A 22285-nucleotide genomic window follows, 5' to 3' on the forward strand; every position below is an offset into this window, starting at 1 on the left:
GCTGTCCGTCCGGTCCGGTCCGGTCCGGTCCGGGTCGCGGCGCTGCCCTCCAGCAGGCGTCAAAGGTCAGCTGACCTTTTCAAATGTTGCGTTTTAGTTTGTTTAGTTGTGTAAATCTTGTCCTGCTCCATCTTTAGTTATTAAGATCAATTTACTTTAATTTATTATTTTCATGTACTTTTTTATTTCCTTTTAATTAATTTTTTGGGGTTAATTTATTTTCTTCCTTTTATTTAAATTTTTTATTTTATTTCAGTTTTTTTTATGCTAATCTCAATTTATTTTATTTTTCTTACTTTGGTTTTAATTTTTTATTTAAATTTTTGTTAGTTTTATTATTATTACGGAACACTACTTTTCTCTTTTATTGTGTTTGTTGTTTAAATTTAAATTAGTTGCACATGTTTTTATATTATAGGCAGGATAATATAAAAACCAAACAGCAGGAATAAAAGTATAAATGAATTTTCCTCCCTCACGTGACTAAAACAGCATCAAACAGGTGCAGCAGGTGTCTCCACCCGCAGACTCACCTGGCCGCTTTCTGCTAGCCCCGCCTCCCGGTGACGTCACAGACCTGACTTTCAGGGTTTGGGGCAGAAACGAGTGGCGGAGGAGAAGGTAAGGAGCTTTAAATATAAAGTGTTTGCTGTTTCCGGTTAGTTTGGTTTGATTTGAGTGAAATTAAAAATCGTTTGGGTTTTTAAAACGAGGGTTCTGCTCAGCAGCCTGGTTCTGAATCAGCCTCATTTCTGATGTCTGCTGGTTAAAATCAGCAGCTTCAGCTCACCTGGCCCAGGTGAGCTGAAGCTGCTGATCCGAGGCGATTCATGCGGAAACCTGCCGGGATTCCTGTCCGCCTACCGGGTGAATTCCTGCGGTCCTGGTTCTGTTTGTCTCGGAGAGAAGCAGCTGCTGCAGCTTCAGGTCGGGTCCAGGTGTGACGGACCCGGTTCACCTGTCGGCGGACTCCCCGGTTTCCGGGGTAAATGACGTCACGTTGATGAGTTTTGGGAAGTAGAGGTTCCGGTTTTGTTCCCTTTCTGCCTCCTGCAGGTCAGACGAGTTGGACCAGGTTCTGCTCAGGAACCGCATTTAAATAGATGTAATCAGATTTAATCTGTTTCAGATTAAAAAACAACTTTATCAGAAAGAACCTGGAATAAACTGGCCCTGCTAGCTGCTAGATGCTAGCTGCTAGATGCTAGCTGCTAGCTGCTAGCATCAGCCCCCGAGAGCCATCAGGGCGTTTCTGGTAAATGAGTCGGGCCTCGAGTTCTTTTGGGTCAGCTGTGGTTCTGGTTGCTACATATTTCCTACATGGTGGGTTTGTCACATATTAGCAGCAATAATTAGGGTTAAATGCAAAAATATTTAATTTATAACCTAAACATTTAGTGAAGAAGCTAGCTCATTGCTAAATAAGTTATTTCGTCACACAGCAAAAAAATAAAATTAAAATATCACCTCCTCTTTTTTCCAAAAGGTGTTTTAGGGAGAAGAAAAATGTGTCTAAAAGAATTTATATATATATATAATATGGTTTCCAGTCCATATTCTACAGATGTTCCTGTACACTATGCCACCTCTTGGTTATGTCGTTCCATGTTCGCTTTCCCTGCCAGCATCTTGCACCCTGCTATTATGTGCTGGACTGTCTCAGGGGCCTCCTGGCACAACCTACACCTTGGGTCTTGTCTGGTGTGGTAGATCTGAGCCTCTATTGCTCTGGTGTTTAGGGCCTGTTCCTGGACGGCCAGGATGAGAGCCTCTGTGCTGTCCTTGAGTCCAGCTTTCTCCAGCCATTGGTAGGATTTCCTGACATCAGCCACTTCAGTTATTTGTCGGTGGTACATCCCATGTAGGGGCTTGTCCTCCCATGATGGTACTTCCAGCACCTTGTCTTCTGTTCCCCATTGCCTGAGACATTCGCTGAGCACATCGTCCGTTGAGGCTTTGTCCTTGATGTATTTATGGATGTTTCATCCTGGACAGTGGCTCTCAGTGTTCAGTCTCAGGGTGCTGGATTTGGGGTGGAACCCTCCATGCATGGTTAGTAGCTTCCGAGCTCAAACATTGTGGGGAAAATCTGGAAAACTGGGATTGTGGAAAAACCTAGAAATGGATCAGAATAACTGGGTCGGGTAAAGTCCATCCTCCTGAGACCCGGTTAGACTCCGAATGATGGTTCTGATGGACCGGACGGCTGATTTGTGGAGGTCCAAACAGGACCGGGTTCATCACTGCTGCAGCCTGAAGCCCAGCTTTTTCTAATGTTGGCAGTTTTTTGTGAATTTCACAAACATTTTTAAAATTGTTTTGCTCTGATTTACACGAGGATCTGGGAGTTCATAGTTCAAAATCTTAAAACCTTCATCTGATTTCATCAGTAAAAATACTCCATCACCTCATTACATCAGATCCCGACGGGGGAGGAAGCTGCTGCAGCCTCCTGTCCTCATCTTTAACTCCTCGCATCCTGACGGGACGCTGCAGGCTGTCCCCGTCCGGCTCCAGTGGACACCCATCAGCCAATCAGCTTCCAGGGTTTCCAGTCACATGGCCTCGGAGCTGCAGGAAGCTGGTCAGCTCAGCCCAGATGCTGAGTCAGCACTTCTGCGTTAACCTGGCTCCGCCCCCTTTTTCACCTGCTCACACCTGTTCAGGGGCCTCGTGTTTCAAACCCTGCACAGTTTTCACACTAAGACTTGGCGAACGGACAAATTTAGAAAAGTGCGGCTCACAAAACAATGTGGATGCATGAAGCCGTGCTGCAGTCAGACCTGCTGACGTTTCATTCATTCATTCATTCATTCATTCATTAGAACTCCATAAACACATCTTGATGCACATTATAAATACCTGGAAGTCTGCCGCCACATTGAGTAACCATGGCAACGGCCTTGTTTGTAGCAGAATAATTTCTTATAATGATTATTATTATATATTTTATTTAAAAGGTGTTTTCAGGGCACAAAAATAAAAATAAATGAAAATAACCCAAAGTAAAGAGTGAAGCTGTCCGGGTCGGACCTGCTGCAGCAGCAGAGCCTCCGGGTCGGACCTGCTGCAGCAGCAGAGCCTCCGGGTCGGACCTGCTGCAGCAGCAGAGCCTCCAGGTTAGACCTGCTGCAGCAGCAGAGCGTCCAGGTTAGACCTGCTGCAGCAGCAGAGCGTCCAGGTTAGACCTGCTGCAGCAGCAGAGCCTCCAGGTTAGACCTGCTGCAGCAGCAGAGCGTCCAGGTTAGACCTGCTGCAGCAGCAGAGCCTCCAGGTTAGACCTGCTGCAGCAGCAGAGCGTCCAGGTTAGACCTGCTGCAGCAGCAGAGCCTCCAGGTTAGACCTGCTGCAGCAGCAGAGCGTCCAGGTTAGACCTGCTGCAGCAGCAGAGCGTCCAGGTTAGACCTGCTGCAGCAGCAGAGCGTCCAGGTTAGACCTGCTGCAGCAGCAGAGCCTCCAGGTTAGACCTGCTGCAGCAGCAGAGCGTCCAGGTTAGACCTGCTGCAGCAGCAGAGCCTCCGGGTCGGATTACAGTCCAGAGAGGCTCTGAGTGGAAATCTGGACGTTTGTCAGCAGCAGGAGCTTCATGTACAGAGATGCTTTCTGTCCATAAGGCAGCTGGACCGGTACCGGTACCGCAGCTGGACCGGTACCGGTACCACAGCTGGACCGGTACCGCAGCTGGACCGGTACCGGTACCGCAGCTGGACCGGTACCGCAGCTGGACCGGTACCGGTACCGCTGGGCTCTGCTCAGATCCAGGATGATCAGTCTGGATGGATCTAAAGCTGATCAACCATCAGATCCATCTGATCAGTGATCAATCCTCCATCAGAGCTCCTCAGGTAGCGGCTCACCTGGACCAGCTGCTGCTGGACCTGATCAGAACCGAACCTGGTGGGTCCATCTGCTGACCAGCTGTTTCCTCTGCAGTCAGAATGAAATGAGTTTCACCTTCATGGTTTCACCATCCTGGAGTTTATTTTCTGTTTTTCAGCTTATTGAGGATAAATGTGGTTCAGTTTCATCGTTTAAACACTAAAATCATTAAATCATTAAAACATTAAAACATAAAAACATAAAAACATTAAAACATAAAAACATTAAAACATAAAATCATTAAAACATTAAAACATAAAAACATAAAATCATAAAATCATTAAAACATAAAATCATTAAAACATGTGGTTTGATTCCTGGTCTAAATAACTGAATCAGGTTTCTGTGGATTTATGAGTTTTGACTCTTTGTAGTTCCATATTGTTCACAGGTAAAGTTTGTAGATTTACACCAACAGTTCATCTTTAACATGCGTGAGGCGCCAGGCCAGTCAGTCCGGCTGGGCTGTTCCCGTCTCCGTGTGACAGACTTCCAGCTTTCCAACCTGATCTTTGGACTTTCTACCTGAGACCCAGTCCCGGTCCGGTCCCAGTCTGTTCCCGGTCCGTTCCCAGTCTGGTCCCGGTCCGGTCCCGGTCCGTTCCCAGTCCGTTCCCAGTCTGGTCCCAGTCTGGTCCCAGTCTGGTCCCAGTCTGCGAGGAAATGAAAATGCTGCACTTCAAAATAAGAGCATGAATATAAGTGTCTGTCTACCGGAAGAATCCTTTATTTTATAACCAAAACTTCAACACGTCAAACTGAAACGTTGCAAAACAGGCCAGAAAATAGGTGTTTTATAATTTATCTGGAAAAACGGGAAGCTAAGTGTTAGCAAAAGCGCTAAGCTAAAACTTAGCTCTGCTATTAGCGCATTAGCAGAGCTGAGCCGCTGCTTCTGACCTCAACAGGAAATGTGATGGTTAACCGTCACAATTCTTGTTTTCATTTTGACTGGAATAGGAGTCAACGTTGATCTGAACTGGGCCGGGGAGCAGAACCGGTCCAGAACTGGAGGACCGGGGAGCAGAGTCGGTCCAGTTCTGGTCAGAGCCGGACCAGAACCAGACCAGAACTGGGCCGGGGAGCAGAGCCCGTCCAGTTCTGGTCAGAGCCGGACCAGAACCAGACCAGAACTGGGCCGGGGAGCAGAGCCCGTCCAGAACTGGGCCGGGGAGCAGAGCCGGTCCAGAACTCGCTCACTGGGTTTCTCCTCCACAGCTCGGTTCTGTCCAGCGGCTCGTCAAAGATGGCGGAGGCACCAGAACTGTTCTCGGAGCAGGAGCTGACCTGCTCCATCTGTCTGGACTTGTTCACTGACCCGGTTTCTACGCCCTGCGGACACAACTTCTGCCAGGTAACGCCCTGCTGATGCCCTCGGGGCGCCGCTGTCTGACTGACCTTTGACCTCTGTGTCCCTGCAGGCGTGCATCGGCGGGTACTGGGCGTCCAGCTCGGTCTGCACCTGTCCTCTGTGTAAGCGGCAGTTTGACGAGCGTCCCCAGCTCAGCATCAACAAGGTCTTCGCTCTGATAGCCGATAAGTTCAAGCAGACGCGTTACGGCGCCACGGGGTTCTCGGCGCCAGTGGGGAACGGCGCGCTGGACGCCATGGAGGACGGCCGGAGCACTAACCCGTTCCTGTCGCCGCTCCCGGCGCCGGCGGCCCCGGGGGACCTGGTGTGGTGCGACGTCTGCTCCGGGGTGAAGCAGCCGGCCGTCAGCTCCTGCCTCACCTGCACCGCCTCCTACTGCAGTGAACACCTGCAGCCACACTACAACACCGCCTTCTACGCCAAGCACCTGCTGCTGGACCCCCAGGAGGCCCTGAGGGGCCGCACCTGCTCCACGCACCGCCGCCTGATGGAGGCAAGCAGCACAACCTAACCTTCAGGATCAGGGCCATCCACATGCTGCAGACTGCTGGGTTCATACTGGGTTCTAACTGGGTTCATACTGGATTCTCACTGGGTTCAAACGGGTTCAACTGGGTTCACACTGGATTCAAACTGGGTTCACACTGGTTCCAAACTGGGTTCAAACTGGGTTCAAACGGGTTCACACTGGGTTCAAACGGGTTCACACTGGTTCCAAACTGGGTTCACACTGGATTCAACTGGGTTCAAACGGGTTCACACTGGGTTCAACTGGGTTCACACTGGGTTCACACTGGGTTCAACTGGGTTCACACTGGATTCAACTGGGTTCACACTGGGTTCAACTGGGTTCACACTGGATTCAACTGGGTTCACACTGGGTTCAACTGGGTTCACACTGGATTCAACTGGGTTCACACTGGGTTCAACTGGGTTCACACTGGGTTCACACTGGGTTCACACTGGGTTCAACTGGGTTCACACTGGGTTCAACTGGGTTCACACTGGATTCAACTGGGTTCACACTGGGTTCAACTGGGTTCACACTGGGTTCACACTGGGTTCACACTGGGTTCAACTGGGTTCACACTGGGTTCAACTGGGTTCACACTGGATTCAACTGGGTTCACACTGGGTTCAACTGGGTTCACACTGGATTCAACTGGGTTCACACTGGGTTCAACTGGGTTCACACTGGGTTCACACTGGGTTCACACTGGGTTCAACTGGGTTCACACTGGGTTCAACTGGGTTCACACTGGATTCAACTGGGTTCACACTGGGTTCAACTGGGTTCACACTGGGTTCACACTGGGTTCAACTGGGTTCACACTGGGTTCAACTGGGTTCACACTGGATTCAACTGGGTTCACACTGGGTTCAACTGGGTTCACACTGGATTCAACTGGGTTCACACTGGGTTCAACTGGGTTCACACTGGGTTCAACTGGGTTCACACTGGGTTCAACTGGGTTCACACTGGATTCAACTGGGTTCACACTGGGTTCACACTGGATTCAACTGGGTTCAACTGGGTTCACACTGGGTTCACACTGGTTCCAAACTGGGTTCACACTGGGTTCAACTGGGTTCACACTGGGTTCAACTGGGTTCACACTGGATTCAACTGGGTTCACACTGGGTTCACACTGGATTCAACTGGGTTCAACTGGGTTCACACTGGGTTCACACTGGTTCCAAACTGGGTTCACACTGGGTTCAACTGGGTTCACACTGGGTTCAACTGGGTTCACACTGGATTCAACTGGGTTCACACTGGGTTCAACTGGGTTCACACTGGATTCAACTGGGTTCAACTGGGTTCACACTGGGTTCACACTGGTTCCAAACTGGGTTCACACTGGGTTCAACTGGGTTCACACTGGTTCCAAACTGGGTTCACACTGGGTTCAACTGGGTTCACACTGGGTTCACACTGGGTTCAACTGGGTTCACACTGGGTTCAACTGGGTTCACACTGGATTCAACTGGGTTCACACTGGGTTCAACTGGGTTCACACTGGATTCAACTGGGTTCAACTGGGTTCACACTGGGTTCAACTGGGTTCACACTGGATTCAACTGGGTTCAAACGGGTTTAACTGGGTTCAACTGGGTTCAAACGGGTTCACACTGGTTCCAAACTGGGTTCACACTGGATTCTCACTGGGTTCATACTGGGTTCACACTGGGTTCAACTGGGTTCAAACGGGTTCAACTGGGTTCACACTGGGTTCATACTGGGTTCAAACGGGTTCAACTGGGTTCAAACGGGTTCAACTGGGTTCAAACGGGTTCAAACTGGGTTCAAACGGGTTCAACTGGGTTCATACTGGATTCATACTGGATTCTAACTGGGTTCATACTGGATTCTAACTGGGTTCATACTGGGTTCATACTGGTCTGCTGAGCAGCATGAGCTCCCCCGTGTTTCCAGACTTTGTTTCCAGGAAGTGTTCCAGCCTGAAATGCAGAAGTGGATCATTTTATCCTCAATAAGTTGAAATTAAAGAGAACTTTTTAAATATTTGTTACAATAAATATAAATCACTCTACCGAACTGCAGCTAGCATAGCCTGTCATCAACACTAAGGCTAGTTAGCATAGCCACGGCTGGCGGCGGATAAACTGATTTCCTGTAACGGTAATTTGTTTCTCCTCGATGTTCACAGACTGTTGGAGTTATTTCCCTCACTGGCTGCTCATGTGTGTCTGCAGCGTCTTGTCTCCATGTTGTCCTGCTGAATGTCTGTGTGGAGACCGGAGGACGCTCAGCCTCACGTCGTCTCTTTGTCTCCAGGTCTACTGTAAGACATGTCAGCGCTGCATCTGCGCCATCTGCGTCCTGCAGGATCATCGCACTCACAAAACCGTCTCCGTCCAGACTGAGAGACTCGGCAAACAGGTAGAGAGGACAGGACCCGCATCCTGCTCGGGTCCGGGACCCGCATCCTGCTCGGGTCCGGGACCCGCATCCTGCTCGGGTCCGGGACCCGCATCCTGCTCGGGTCCGGTTAGCTCTGCAGGTTCTTCATCACGTCGGTGTTTGTGTCCAGAAACTGGTGGCGAGGACGGAGCAGGAGATCCTGAACTGCATCAAGGAGAAGGAGATCCGACTGAGCGACCTGAAGAGGAAGCTGGAGTCCGTGCAGGTCCGGTTCGTCTATGGTTCTGGTCCAATCCGCCCTTCTTCATGGTTCCCATCAAGCAGCTGGACTCTCCCATAGTGCAGCAGATAATTTAACATTTTCTCCATGGTTATTAGGGAATCTTTGCACTAAAATGGCCAGTTAGATGAAAGTGTTTGGTGTCAATCAGAGACCATAGAAATAAGACACATTTCTTGTGCGTTTCCTTTTTCATTTGTTTGCACTAAGACCTTCAGTAGTTGCATCCAGCGGTGGGCACACATCACCAAAACGTTTGTTTCACTAATTTAATAAATGAGAATCTTAGCTCTGCTACCGCTAAACACAAAAATTAGCAGAAGCTAATGCTACTCTGCTAAACACAAACAATTGGTTTAAGCTAATCCTAAAATGCTAACCAGATAAAATGGTGGAAGTTAACGTTAGCCATTACGGCGAGCGTCTGTTTCACGTTTTCATCTCCTTCCTGTTGGTTTGAGACTCATTAAAAGTTCAGTTTGTGATTTTTCTACATATTATTTTAAAGTGAATACGATGACCAAAGTTGAAAACATCTGATGCAACAAAGTTCATCCAAATCATGAACATGGCAAACATTTTACGACAATAATTTGTTTAAAAGTCTCAGAAATAGCAGCCATCTTGGAAAATGGCCGTCATCCGGAAATTCAAGTGGCTAATGGGAGCATGCTAATGTTTATGCTTTGATCTGCGTTGAGAGATTTACGGTAAAGTGCTGCAGTACTTTGACGCTCAGCATCAGCAGTTCTTCAGACTTTCTGACGGTCTTTGCTGGTTCCTCTGGACCGGGTCAGAACTTCCTGGTGAAGTTCTGTGTGCTTTGGTCTCAGAACTACGCAGACAAAGAGCGAGGCGACGTCGAGCACCTTCTGGATGAAGTGTCCGCCTCGCTGGACCGGATCCGGACTCAAGTGGTGGGTGGGATCCAAAACCAGCTGGAGGCTGTGACGTCGAAGGGGGAGGCGATGGTGCACCGCCTGGAGGCGGAGCTTAGCCAGCTGACCGACAGGAGGGCCACGCTGGAGGTCCAGGCCATCAGTCAGGATCACATCAGCTTCCTACAGGTAACAGCTGACCGGCTGCTGTTGGAGGCATCACACTTCTTCACCGTCTTCTCTTCTTCCCCTCGTCTCAGAGCTTTGAGGAGGCCACGGCTCCGCTGGATGAAAAGAAACATGATGACGCTGATGAAGAGGCCGAGTTGTCCCTTCACTTCCACCTGGACGACGTGAAGAGCAGTCTGTCCGACCTCAAGATCAAGGTAGACGAAATCTGGATGGGAGAGATCCACCCAAGGGCCTCCAGAGGCTCCAGAGACTCCAAAGACTGTAAGTCAAACATTCATGAAGGGCGGGCCTCCAGGTCAGAGGTCAGAGTCTGAACGGCCTGTGTTCCAGTTCCACCAGGTGACCTGATGGCAGCCGAGAGCATGATGAGTCTGAGAGGGAGCAAGTCGACTCTGAGGATGAGTCAGTGGTCTCTGAAAGGTGAGACCAGAGACCAGGGTCCCGGCTCAGGGTCACGGCTCAGGGTCAGGGGTCACGGCTCAGGGTCCCGGGTCAGGCTCAGGGTCACGGCTCAGGGTCCCGGCTCAGGGTCCCGGCTCAGGGTCAGGGCTCAGGGTCAGGGCTCAGGGTCAGGGCTCAGGGTCAGGGGTCACGGCTCAGGGTCCCGGGTCCCGGCTCAGGATCAGGGCTCAGGGTCCCGGCTCAGGGTCACGGCTCTTGATCAGGGCTCAGGGTCCCGGGTCAGGGCTCAGGGTCCCGGGTCAGGCTCAGGGTCACGGCTCAGGGTCCCGGGTCCCGGCTCAGGGTCACGGCTCAGGGCTCAGTGTCCCGGCTCAGGGTCCCGGGTCAGGCTCAGGGTCCCGGGTCAGGCTCAGGGTCCCGGGTCAGGGTCCCGGGTCAGGCTCAGTGTCACGGCTCAGGGTCCCGGGTCAGGCTCAGGGTCCCGGGTCAGGCTCAGGGTCCCGGGTCAGGCTCAGTGTCCCGGGTCAGTGTCCCGGCTCAGGGCTCAGGGTCCCGGCTCAGGGTCCCGACTCAGGGTCCCGATTCAGGGTCAGGGGTCAAGCCTGTCCTTCCTTCAGTGGTTATAGAAATAAAGTCCTTGTGTTACTGGAGATGTTTCAGTTTTGTTCTGTTTTCCCCCTCAGACACAAAGAAGAGTAAACATGTTACAGGTACGTAGATTCAACAGTTTGTTCGTCTCGACATGCAGACAGTCATCCCACTGAGATTGTTGGATTATTACTGCAATACACAGATTACAGCTAGTGATCCTTGATTTGAGAAGTGGACTGTCGGTTCATCAGTCTGGGCTACAGGGTCTCCTCATGCAGCCCTCAGGGGTTTTAGATCCTGGCTCTGGTTGGGATTCAAGCCCAGGACTTTATTGCTGCAAGCCAAAGGATGAAGACGACATCTCCACCACCAGGAAATATCAGTTGGACCTAAAGCTCCTCAAGCTTTTCCATTTTAAGAGAAATTGATCAGATCAGCAGTTGCTATAACAACGATGCTCAAAATGTCCTCTGCAGGTTCTCAGTCCATGAGTTGTTTTGATCACCAAATAGTCTGCAGAATAAAGGAAGGTATTTCTGCTCCGGAGTTTTTCTTCTCAACGTTCTTCTTTGTTCTGTTTTAGGACTGAAGAAAGCCCGGGCCTACATGGGTGAGCTGTACCTCAGATCATTGACCTCTGAAGGGCATAGATGTTCTCCGAGACAGAACTGCTTCTTTCTGCTCTGATGTCCAGCCGAGACCTGAATGTATTTCACAAATCTGTGCTTCTTCAGAGGACGTGACGCTGAACCCGGTGACGGCGTACCCGTTCCTGATCCTGTCAGAAGACAGGAAGCAGCTGAAGAGAGGAGAGAAGCTGCAGTTTTTCAGAAACAGCCATCACCGATTCGACGTCTGGTCTTGTGTCATCGCCAAGGAAGGGTTTAGCTCTGGGCGTCACTACTGGGAGGTCAGTCAGGATCTTGTTTTGTTTGGCGTCAGAGTGGCGCTTACAATCATTTGCAGGTCAGTTGTTGCTGAAGAAGGTGTTGAGTGGCTTCTTGTCTTCCTTAAATGCCTCGTTTCCATTGACTGGTGTTGAAGTCAGCGATGTTTGGTAGGCTATTTTGTCTGTTTCCATTGTAATGGCGGCCTGCCGTTCCTGGGCTCCCTTCAGTTGTAGGTCCAAAGGACAATGGTACAGTTAGTCACACAGCACAGTCCACTGATGGGGGGATGGGAAAAACGACACAGCAGTGCATCATGGTACCGATAGCATCATGTTAGGTGTTTGGGCTTAACCGCGACGCGGTCCTCTGCGTCAGCAGGTCCTCGCTGATGGTGGAAACGCTCTCCTGAACGTAGTGGACCGTAAAATAGCGTCCGGACCGCATCGACCCGAACCACGCAGTGAAACGAGGCAAACGATCAGGATGTTGTACAGGAAGATCCGAGTTTAAAGCTTGTCTTATGTTTTGATTTTTTTCGTGGTTTGAGATGTTTGGAGATAAATATCTGGTCTAGATGAGGATCAGGCTCCTTGTTTGGTTGGAGATAAGATGATGATCTCACTTCTTCTCAAACACTGAACATACCAGAGAGTAAGAATCTTGTGGAAGTAGGTCGGAGGGCCTGGACCTCTGGAGATTAGGGTGAAGAACACATTGTTCAGACTGTTGATCACAACAATGGGGCTGAGACCCTCTACCAGGACCTTGGTGTGGGTAGCGCTGGAGGGTAAGGACTCGAAGGTTGGAGCAGATTGGGACTTTCTGGATCCAGGATGTGGTCTTATTGGAAGGCCAGCTCTAGCCATGGATGATGGATCAGAGTCTTCTGGAGTTGCTATATGCTGAGATGTTGCCAGTTGAAGGTGATTCTTGTCAAGGGTCAAGATCTGATGGAGTTCTCCTTCAGAGGGAAGGTCAGGATCTCAATGTTTATAAATCTTACTTTGTAGGAGATTCTGGTCAGATGTTCAGTCTGGATTAACGGTGATGAAGGTGAGGATGACGCTCCTCAGTTTGGTCCGTCTCTTCTTAGAGGTCAGGATTTCATCAAGGAAACACAAACACTTGAGTCTGTTCTAGTTCTGCATTGATCTGGTTGAGGATGAGAGCCTTGCTGAGGGTCAGGATCTTGTTCTGGGTCAGGATCTTACCTGGTTGGAGGTCAAAGGGTTGGGCTCTTACATAACGTGAGATCTTGGTGATGTTACACTGTGTAGCCAGTCCAGCTCTCGTTGAGGACCAGTGGCATCTTCTGATGGATCCGTTTGTAAGTCTGAGTTTTGCGGAGGAGTCCTCGGTTTGCTAATGTTGTGGAGATCTGGTTGAGGACCCGAGTCTCTTTCTGGGCTTTTTCTTTTTTGGAATCAAGGTCATGTGATGGGCAGGAATCTCTGGATCTGATGATCTCTGGTGGGAGGAGTGTCGAGGTTTCTTCACAGGGTTGGTCAACAGAACCACATCTTGCTTTAATAGACCCTGCTGTTCGTCTCGCAGGTTTCTGTTGGGGAGAACAAGGACTGGAAACTGGGCGTGATAACTGAGTCGGCCCAGAGGAAAGGCCTGTTTGACATGAGTCCCACAAAGGGATACTACGCCATCTGGTGGTGCGGCGGCCAGCTGAGGGCGCTGACTACACCGCCTCTGACCAAGGTCTGTGATGGCGCCGTTTCTGAAGTCAAATAGTCAAAACTTTGTTAGAAAGCCAAATGTTCAGCTTCTACTCTAAATGCTGTCTGGAAATTACATATTTACCATGAAGGAAAATAATCAGTAAATATTTAGCTGGACTCTGATTTATAAATGAGTAAACATGGTGAAGGTGTGACTTTGAACACTCATTCTCCTCTGATGACAGGCAGCAAACCCAAATATTGCTGTTATTTTTGACTGGAACTTTACAAACGACACCCTTTAAATACCTGAATCCAACTGAGAATGAATGTCTGAAAGCTGAGGACAGAAACTCTCTGTCTCCGCCCTGCAGGTGAAAGGTCACCACCCGAAGCTGCGACAGGTGGGCATCTTCCTGGACGTGGAGGAGGGTCAGGTCTCCTTCTACAACGTCAAGTCAGGAACGGAGATTTACAGCTTCCCCACAAACACAGAGTTCACCGAGAGGATGTTTCCTCTGCTCGGCACCGGAGACAAGGAGGTTCCTCTGATCCTGGCCACCGCCCAGCATCACCCCGCCTGAGGGGAACCGGGCCTGGACCGGAATCAGGCTCAGACTTTAGGGAGGAGGGAAGGAAGAGGTGGAGTTTTACTAAGATGAACCGGACCTGATCCTCAGATAGAGGAGCCTTTTCCTCCTTTAAGACGATCATGCAATAATATGTTAGATTTAGTGATTTATAAGTTAAAGCAGTGTTTCCCCCCCCCCCTGGTCCTCAGGCCCCCTGCTCCGCATGTTCTAGATGAGCCTCTGCTCCAGAACCGCTGATCCTGCATGACCACCAGGTGCCTGTTAATCACCCAGAGATTCAGTCCAGGTGTGGCAGAAGGGAAATACCTGCAGGACAGGAGGCCTGAGGACCAGGGAGGAGAAACGGCTAAAAAGAATGAATTTATGTACATAGTCACCATGTTGAGGCAGTTTGTAGTTTATGAAGCCAATCTGTGAAGATCTTAAGATACTAGTGGAAATACTTGGATGGTATTATGGTGGAAATGTGGAGATTTTTCCTACTTTAATAATAAAATATGGGAGGAAAAAACCTGTGGCAACGTAAGACGTGTCTTTATAACAGAATAACCAGTTATTTTCTAGTTTTTAAATGAATTGATTTGCATAAGGAAGCAGTTCTTACACTAGCTCTGAGTTGGAAAATGCTGGAAGGATTTTCCTGTGGCTCAGAATAAACTTTAAAAGATTTTAGTTTATAAATCAAAGACCAACCTTCAGATCGCTCAGGTTCTGGTTCTGCTCTACATCAGAACCAGAACCAAACATGGAGAAGCAGCATTCAGTTTCTATGCACCGCAGATCTGGAAGTTCTGGAAGTTTTTTCTGGAACAAACTTCCAGAAAACTGCAAAACCTCCGAAACCCTGAGTTCCTTTAAATTTGCACTAAACCGTTTGTTGGTTTGGTTAATAACTGGATTATAGATCAATTCTAGTCTGAATTACATTTTTCATTGCTTCCCTTTATTCTGCCACTCTAAAGTTTTCATCATGTCAAAGACTTGAAGCTGCACCGTTGATGAAACCTGCTTCAGATCATTGGTTTGAGAACAAACGCTGCCCCCTGCAGGCGGAGGCCAGCATTACACGGTCATCCAGTCAAACTGTCCTGTACCAAAGGCTGAAGAGCCACAAGGGGACAAAAACAGTTTCTGGACTCTGAAGAGATCATTTGGACATGACCACCATCCTGAAGAATGGGAGTGGCAGCACCATGCTGTGGGGCTGTTTTGCTCCAGGATCCTCAGATAATCACCGATTACAAACCTGACCCAGTTCTACTGGTTCCCTCAGGAATGGATGAGAACTCGTGACCTGAGCTCTATGTAAACTTCTGATTTTAAGATAATAAATTAATCTGTCAGTTTTTAATCATTTAGGCTTTTAGCCAATGGAGATCATTTCAATAATTTTGACCTGAACCTCGAACAGTTTGAAAAAAGGTGTATGTAAACTTCTGACCTCATGTTTTCACTTTGATATTTACAAAATAGTTGTTAAAGTGTGAATTCACACGCTTGTTTCAGCGTTGAGGTGACTCCTGGTTTTCGGTTGGGGTCGTCCGAAGCCAGAGGGCAACAGTTTTCTCGTCATTCAAGTTCATATTTTATTTAACATAAATCATATTGCAGTCAAAGTGAACAGCTGGGGTTTCAATATACACAATAGAATTGTAACATTTCAAGCCCCTCCCCCCAAACCCACCCCAAAATAAAAATCAAAAGCCCACCCACACCCCACTCATTTAAACAAGCATCCCCACTAAGCTATGCCCCGCCCACATCATACTAGGCCCCGCCCACCAACATTTCATGGGATTGAGCAGCAAACTCCAAACAGATGGACTCCATCTTATCCTATCAGGTGGCTCCTGCAGGAATAAGCCCCGCCCATGCCGATCGACCCGCCAATCAACAGCTACAAAGACTTTAAGGCATGTTCCCTCCATCAAGAGTTAGCCCCTCCCACCTGCTACTCGTCCTACCCCCCCGCCCCCCCTTAAAACTAGCTCCTCCCCTTTACTCAGACCCCTGACCTCCCACAGCACCCAACAGGGGGCGTTGTGGCCACTTTAAGCTTAAAAAAACTAAAAATATTTAAGAAAAAAATTAAGGCGAATCTGCTCCCTCTGATTTAGAAGCTCCGCCCCTCTGTTACACTTCCTGTGAGAGCACAGTGAAGCCCCGCCTACTTTAAGAACGCAAAAAGCTCCACCCATCTGGAACACTTCCTGCAGGAATACTCGGAAAAGCTCCGCCCCTTCAAACTTTGTGCAAAAATGTTAGGACAAAGCTCCGCCCATCTGCTGGACTTTAAGAATGCTCCGCCTGCTCGTTTAAGAACGAGAAACCTCACTCTCCAAGATCTACCCAGAGACCTGTGAGAAGCCCCGCCCCTCTGCTCGACTTCCTGTGGAACAAAGAAATAAGCCCCGCCCCGTTTAAGACAAAATCATCCAATCAGAAACTTCCTGGAGAAGAAATACCCACAGGTAGACAGCAAAACGCTCCGCCCATCTTTTATACTTCCTGCATGAAAAGCTCCGCCTCTTTTATAAACTTTGTGCAAAAATGTTAGGACAAAGCTCCGCCCCCTCAGTTGGACTCGGTAGGATCAAAGAGAGAAGCTCCACCCCCTTTCAAGAACGAGAAGCCATCCAATCAGAGACTTCCTGCAGGAAGGAAGTGAGAAGCCCCGCCCCGCCCCCTTTGCTAGACCTCCTGCAGGATGCAGGAAGCTGTTTGGAGTTTGCTGCTTTCTCTGATCTGTAGCCAATGAATGAAGGCGGTGACAGGAAGGGGCGTGTCCTACAGACCACCTGTGTGATGTCAGGCGTCTTCGCCACGCACTCAAAATAAAAACAGGAAAACAATCTGGTGAGCATCATTATCATGGCGTTGTGACGTTGATCAGAGCAACATTCACAATCACCCCTCCCCCCCACATCTGTCCATCCTCAGCAGCCCACCTTCATCATCCTCCTCCTCCTCAGCAGAGTCCGCTCAGATGTGTCGTCGTTGGTGCCCCCCCCACCGTGGCGTGTCATGGCTGAAGTGAAACAGAAATGGAGGAGGAGGAGGAAGAGGAGGGGACAGGTGAGGAAGAGGAGGAGAGGGAGGTGCAGCTTCTGCTTCTGTGGTAAAACTGGAAAGCGTGTTGCGTCGTGCTGCTTCCCGTCGCCATGGCGACCGAAGAGGAGCCGAGGAGGAAGGAGGGGTCAGGCAGACAGGGGGACGGGGGGAGTGGGAGGAGCTTGGAGGACGGCGGGACAGGGCGGGGCTACTTCAGACATCTCTCGAAGTAGGTGGCGCCAACGTAGCCGCCCCGCAGCGAGCGGTGGACGTTCTGCTCGAACAGCCGCCGGTTCGTCTGCAGCACCTCCGCTGCCTCCTTGTTCAGCGGGTCCTCCGGGTTCGGCTCCTGGGGGTCAGAGGTCACATGATCAGCTGGGGTACGGAACATTAGCTGAGCTGAACAGAACCAGAACTTAAATATTTCTCGCCGGAAGCTCTGACTGGGTCCAAACCGTTCTGGTTCTGAACCAGTTTGCTCTGCAACAACATGATCCAAGCAGAGCATTCTGGGTGAAAGGACGCGTGCATCCACTGTAAAACAAGCTTTGTTGGCTTCACTTGAATTTAAAATAAAGAGATGAAGCCTGGCGGGGCGGGTCTGGAGGCCCGCCAGGCTGAACGTCCAGGGAGGGAAACCAACTTTCCTCCAGACGAACTTATCTGTGATCATCAGCACAGAATCTGGCATCCAAAGGAAGACAGTTAGGCTGATGTTACAGTTTCTGATCAACAAGAATAAAAATATTTAAGGAATATCTACTTAATAAAAACTGTTTTCATACTTCAAAACAGGAGGGAAAACGGACTAAAGTCTTTTTTCCCCCTTCAGTCCGGTCGACCCGGTTCTACTGGAACCAGAACATCTGCTCCACCTCCAGCTGCTCTGAGTCAAACCAACCTGTTCCCCTCCTGGCCTGTGGGGGCGCTGCACCAAGAACCACTGAAGGAAACGACACAAAAACCTCTGAAGACACTGAGAGCAACTTCCTTCTTCACCAGATGGAAACAAGATGGAGGATTTTAGCGGTTGGAGGATTTCTCTTTAGGCTAAAGACCAGGAGCCATTTCTGCTGCTAGCGCTAGGATAGCATGTTAGCTTTGGTTGTATTTACCCAGAATGCCCTGCACTGTAGTTCACTTCCTGCTTCTGGAGCGGTCTCTGGTCCGCTTGGCGTTCATATATGGATTCAAACTGAACCAGAGTTCACTTCAACCAAACCCAGACCGAGGTTTGGAGGACCAGAGGTCAGAGGTCAGAGGTCGACTAGCGTTCACGCCTCACCAACCCAACCGGACTTTGACTAGGCAGATGGATTGGAGTAGGGTAGAAGTGGACTGAGCAGGACTAATAAAATGGTTTCTTATTTATGTTTTTCTTTTAAAGAACTGAAATGTTTACTAGTCAGACTGAACTCACTAGAAATAGATACTGTAGACCGTAGATGATGGAGTTTATCGTCAGAACCGGCTTCCAGTCCTCTCTGTGGACGGAGAGCAGAGACAACCGTTAGCAACGTCTTCGTTTATCACAACAAAACGATTCAGGTCTTTACTGACGGATACGAGGACTGAGCAAACATCTGTCATTATCTAAATATGTCACAATACTTCGTTATTTAGGTTGGAAATAGGACCAATAAATTAACCCAATTTATTCAATTAAATTAACGATGGCTGACAGACTGGACACAGCAGAACCTCCTGGTCCGGTCTGGTTCTAAAAACTGACCTTAAAATATTTAGGCAGACGTTTCCCTCCAGGTCGATGTTGGGGTGATAAACCATCGTCTCACACTTCACCTTCGGGGGGTCGTGGGGGTAACCCTGTCCTACCTGGAACACACAGACCGGGTCGGGACACCGGGTCGGGACACCGGGTCGGAACACCGGGTCTGAGACTGATCTTAAAGCTGAAATGTTTCACTTCATGTGTGATTATTATATGTAATATGCGAGTTCCAGTTTCACTTCAGAAACTCGATGTTCTAATGATCTGAACCGGATCCGGTGTGAGGAAGAATTTCTGCCAAAATTCAAACAAAAATTTTACCTTAAAGCTGAAGACAAACTTTCCTCCTTTGTAAAAACCCTGAAAGAGAAAAACATTTAATGTGCATGATGAAGAAAAACACGTCTTCATCACCAACCTCATGGCTCTGACCCGTTTTCACACCAGAACTTACAACTGGACCACAGCTGAGCTTCTACTGGAACAGATTCAAAACCAAAATACAAGTTTGGAATAAATGATCAGTGAATTTTAGGCCAGTTTGGAAACAGCAACACCGGCTCCCGTCTACTCCAGGTGAACATCAGGAAGATATTCTTTACTTTGCTGGACTCAGTAGGAACCCTGAACATTCAATGCAGGACGCTGAAACGTCCCGATGTGCCCTGAACGCAGCAGAGAGGCTGAGGCCAGACCACAACGGCCGCCTGATTGAATTTCACCAAAAAGCTCGTTAAAGTTCATGGGATGAGGAAAACATTTTTATCATCATCATCATCATGTCCCATTATTATGGGATGCTGGATGAAGAATTAGAGGGAAAGTAAACATTTGATTCAGTTAGAAAAAAGGCTGAAACATAAAAATTAAGAAAAATAAAAAGAACTGGAAAAACTACAGATGCAGCAAGAAAACGTGATTATTAACGAAATAATTTTACTATCAACTCGTGAGAAAGCAAAACGTTACGGTCCAGGTTTTAATGCCGTGATAGTTCCTGAACTCACCTCGTCTGGCGAGATGATGAGCCTAAAGTTGAGGAGGTCGTCGTCATCAGGGAAGCTGATTTCACACGTCTTTGGCAGGTTTAACTCATTGATGTCTGCAACACAACATCATCATCCTCAATCCATCAGTTCACAACAGAAAACATGGAGGTTGGGACAGATCAGGAGTTTGATCATCGCCATGGTTACAGCATTAAAGGAGACACCAGCAGCTGGTCAGAACCCGGAGGAACCGGACCGGGCCGACATGTTGGTTCCGTCAGGATTCACCAAAACGCCCCTCTGACCTCCAACAGCTGGTTAAAACCTCTGATTAATCACAGGTTTTAACCCGGTTAATTGGTTTAATCACAACTAACAGGTTTTGATTAAAGGTTAGTAGGTTAAAATATCTGATTAAACCATTTTGACAGGTTAAAACATCTTTTTAAACCAGGTTAGCTGGTTAAAGTCTCTGATTAAACCATTGTATCATCTTAATACCTCTGATTAAACCAGGTTAGCTGGTTAAAGACTGATTAAACCATTTTGACAGGTTCAAACCTATGTTTAAAGCAGGTTAGTGGGTTAAAACCTCTGATTAAACCAGGTTAGTGGGTTAAAGTCTCTGATTAAACCTTTTTAGCGGGTTAAAACCTCTGATTAAACCTTTTTAGCGGGTTAAAACCTCTGATTAAACCAGGTTAGTGGGTTAAAGTCTCTGATTAAACCATTTTGACAGGTTAAAACCTGATTAAACCATTTTGACAGGTTAAAACCTGAGTAAACCATTTTGACAGGTTAAAACCTCTGATTAAACCATTTTGACAGGTTAAAACCTCTGATTAAACCATTTTGACAGGTTAAAACCTCTGATTAAACCATTTTGACAGGTTAAAACCTCTGATTAAACCATTTTGACAGGTTAAAACCTCTGATTAAACCATTTTGACAGGTTAAAACCTCTGATTAAACCATTTTGACAGGTTAAAACCTCTGATTAAACCATTTTGACAGGTTAAAACCTGAGTAAACCATTTTGACAGGTTAAAACCTCTGATTAAACCAGGTTAGTGGGTTAAAGTCTCTGATTAAACCATTTTGACAGGTTAAAACCTGAGTAAACCATTTTGACAGGTTCAAACCTATGTTTAAACCAGGTTAGTGGGTTAAAGTCTCTGATTAAACCAGGTTTCCATGGTACCTGGGATTAGGCAGGTGTTGGGTGTAGTTCTAGCAGGGTGTGAACGTTTTAGCTAAGACTCAGTTTGTTTTTAACTATAAAAGGGGAGCTAGCCGTCGTTAGCTCCTGGTTGTGGCGCTAACTGTTAGCCTGTCTGGGTAACAACAGCCGGCCTGGACGTACTGATCCTCCTCCAGAGCGGCTGTTTTTACCCGGTGTTTACTGCTCGGTACCCGGCCAGGAAGCCCTGCTGGGGGCCGGGGCAGCTAAGCGGGCCCCGGTCGGGTTACTGACCCACCTTTCTGTATTCGGAGCTGGGCCGCGCTGGCTTTCTTCCCCCCGGCTCCGGCTCTGTTTCCTCCAGCAGATTCCTCGTCTTTCTTCTGCTGCTTCAGGGAGAACAGCTTAATCATTTTCACCTGTTTGTAAGCTGATGTCCGAACTCGGTGTCCCTATGCCGGGCGTGAACGTTCCACCAGGTCGCTGTGAGCGGCACCGTACTGTGGATGGAGCCGGTGCGTCTCAAACTAACTAACCACACCGAGAGAAGCTGCGAGCCGCCGAGCCAGCTTAGCTTGTTAGCTGCGCAGAGGCCGGGCAGGGAGGAGCCATGGACGCTGATGCGATGCGTCAGCGCGACCGCCATATTGGTAGGGTGAGACGTTAACGGGAGAAGCCTTCAAAGGAAGAAGGTGGCTGCAGTTTTGGCTGAATTACATTCTTGTTCATTCAGCCAATGAAATTTCAGTAAAAACACTAAAAACACTAAAAAGTAAAAACCTTAAAAGGGCTTTTACTTTGTTCTCAACATTCTTGGATGTATTATCTACATATCATCTTCCAATTTCAGTGAGAATTAAAAATAAGTACATTTATTTTAGTGATTAATTGGTACTTGGTAAAAATAAATAAATAAACAAAAAGTAAAGATTTCCAAACTCAATGTTTTTACAAATTTCTAGAAAGGTTCCTGAACTTAGAATTACAAAGACTAGCAGTTTTTGCACCAGTTCAAATACAGCTGCATTAGAAATATAGTTGTTGTAAGAACTGCTTATCTGCATTCATAGTGGTTTGTGTATAACACGAAATATATGTTCCTTTGGTGATTGAATACATAACATCTTGAGACAAATATATTAGCACAGATTTGTAACAGTAATAAGTACAACAATTGGTCAATTCTTCAGATTTTCTTACTTTTGACCAGAAACTGGATCATCCAGGTTTCATAATATTCTCAGATCAAACTTCAAAGATAAATGGAAACCCTGTAAGTTTCCACCTGTTCTTGGACTACTCATCGTTAGTTCTACGTTTCAATTCCTTTGCTTTGTATTAACTTTGCCAATATTTGAAATTTCCACTAAAGACAATCCATATCTTTGCATTGTTTTTATTTTTGTTCTGTTGATTTTGCATTATATATGTAGTATTTTTGGGTGTTTTGAAGGATGTTATTTAAAGTGTGTAATAATAATAATAATAATAATAATAATATAAAACCAATTTGTTTCCAAGTCGGATTGTTCCGTGTTTTGATTTACTAATGTATGTTTAATGTTTTAACCTTATTTACGTCATAAATTTCCACAACATTTTGTCTTTATTATCTATGTTTTGATTGCACGTTAAACTGATAAGTTGACTCATTATTTTGGGGCAAAGTTTAAAAAACTACACACCCCAAAAATCCTTG

General features: G+C 47.8%; 2 protein-coding genes across 2 annotated transcripts; one reads left to right on the top strand and one right to left on the bottom strand.

The window, feature by feature from the left end:
* Positions 1 to 331: 331 nt before the first annotated feature.
* btr30 (bloodthirsty-related gene family, member 30) lies at positions 332 to 14988 on the top strand. The gene is made up of 13 exons (XM_081610392.1): positions 332 to 621; positions 5098 to 5233; positions 5301 to 5744; positions 8052 to 8156; positions 8308 to 8403; positions 9252 to 9485; positions 9557 to 9749; positions 9819 to 9908; positions 10574 to 10600; positions 11065 to 11091; positions 11216 to 11391; positions 12926 to 13081; positions 13416 to 14988. The coding sequence occupies exons 2-13, from the start codon at positions 5126 to 5128 to the stop codon at positions 13623 to 13625; spliced, it is 1866 nt and encodes a 621-aa protein (XP_081466518.1). The 5' UTR covers positions 332 to 621; positions 5098 to 5125; the 3' UTR covers positions 13626 to 14988.
* A 207-nt stretch (positions 14989 to 15195) lies between these two features.
* Positions 15196 to 21190, bottom strand: ube2m (ubiquitin conjugating enzyme E2 M). Its single transcript, XM_008417152.3, has 6 exons — positions 20885 to 21190; positions 19425 to 19519; positions 18739 to 18777; positions 18418 to 18521; positions 18106 to 18169; positions 15196 to 17034 (listed from the first exon to the last, which is right to left on the bottom strand). The coding sequence occupies exons 1-6, from the start codon at positions 20997 to 20999 to the stop codon at positions 16894 to 16896; spliced, it is 558 nt and encodes a 185-aa protein (XP_008415374.1). The 5' UTR covers positions 21000 to 21190; the 3' UTR covers positions 15196 to 16893.
* Between the last annotated feature and the right edge of the window lie 1095 nt (positions 21191 to 22285).

The sequence above is a fragment of the Poecilia reticulata genome, chromosome 8 (assembly GCF_904066995.2).
Source record: "Poecilia reticulata chromosome 8, P_reticulata-male-v2, whole genome shotgun sequence".
NCBI lineage: Eukaryota > Metazoa > Chordata > Actinopteri > Cyprinodontiformes > Poeciliidae > Poecilia > Poecilia reticulata.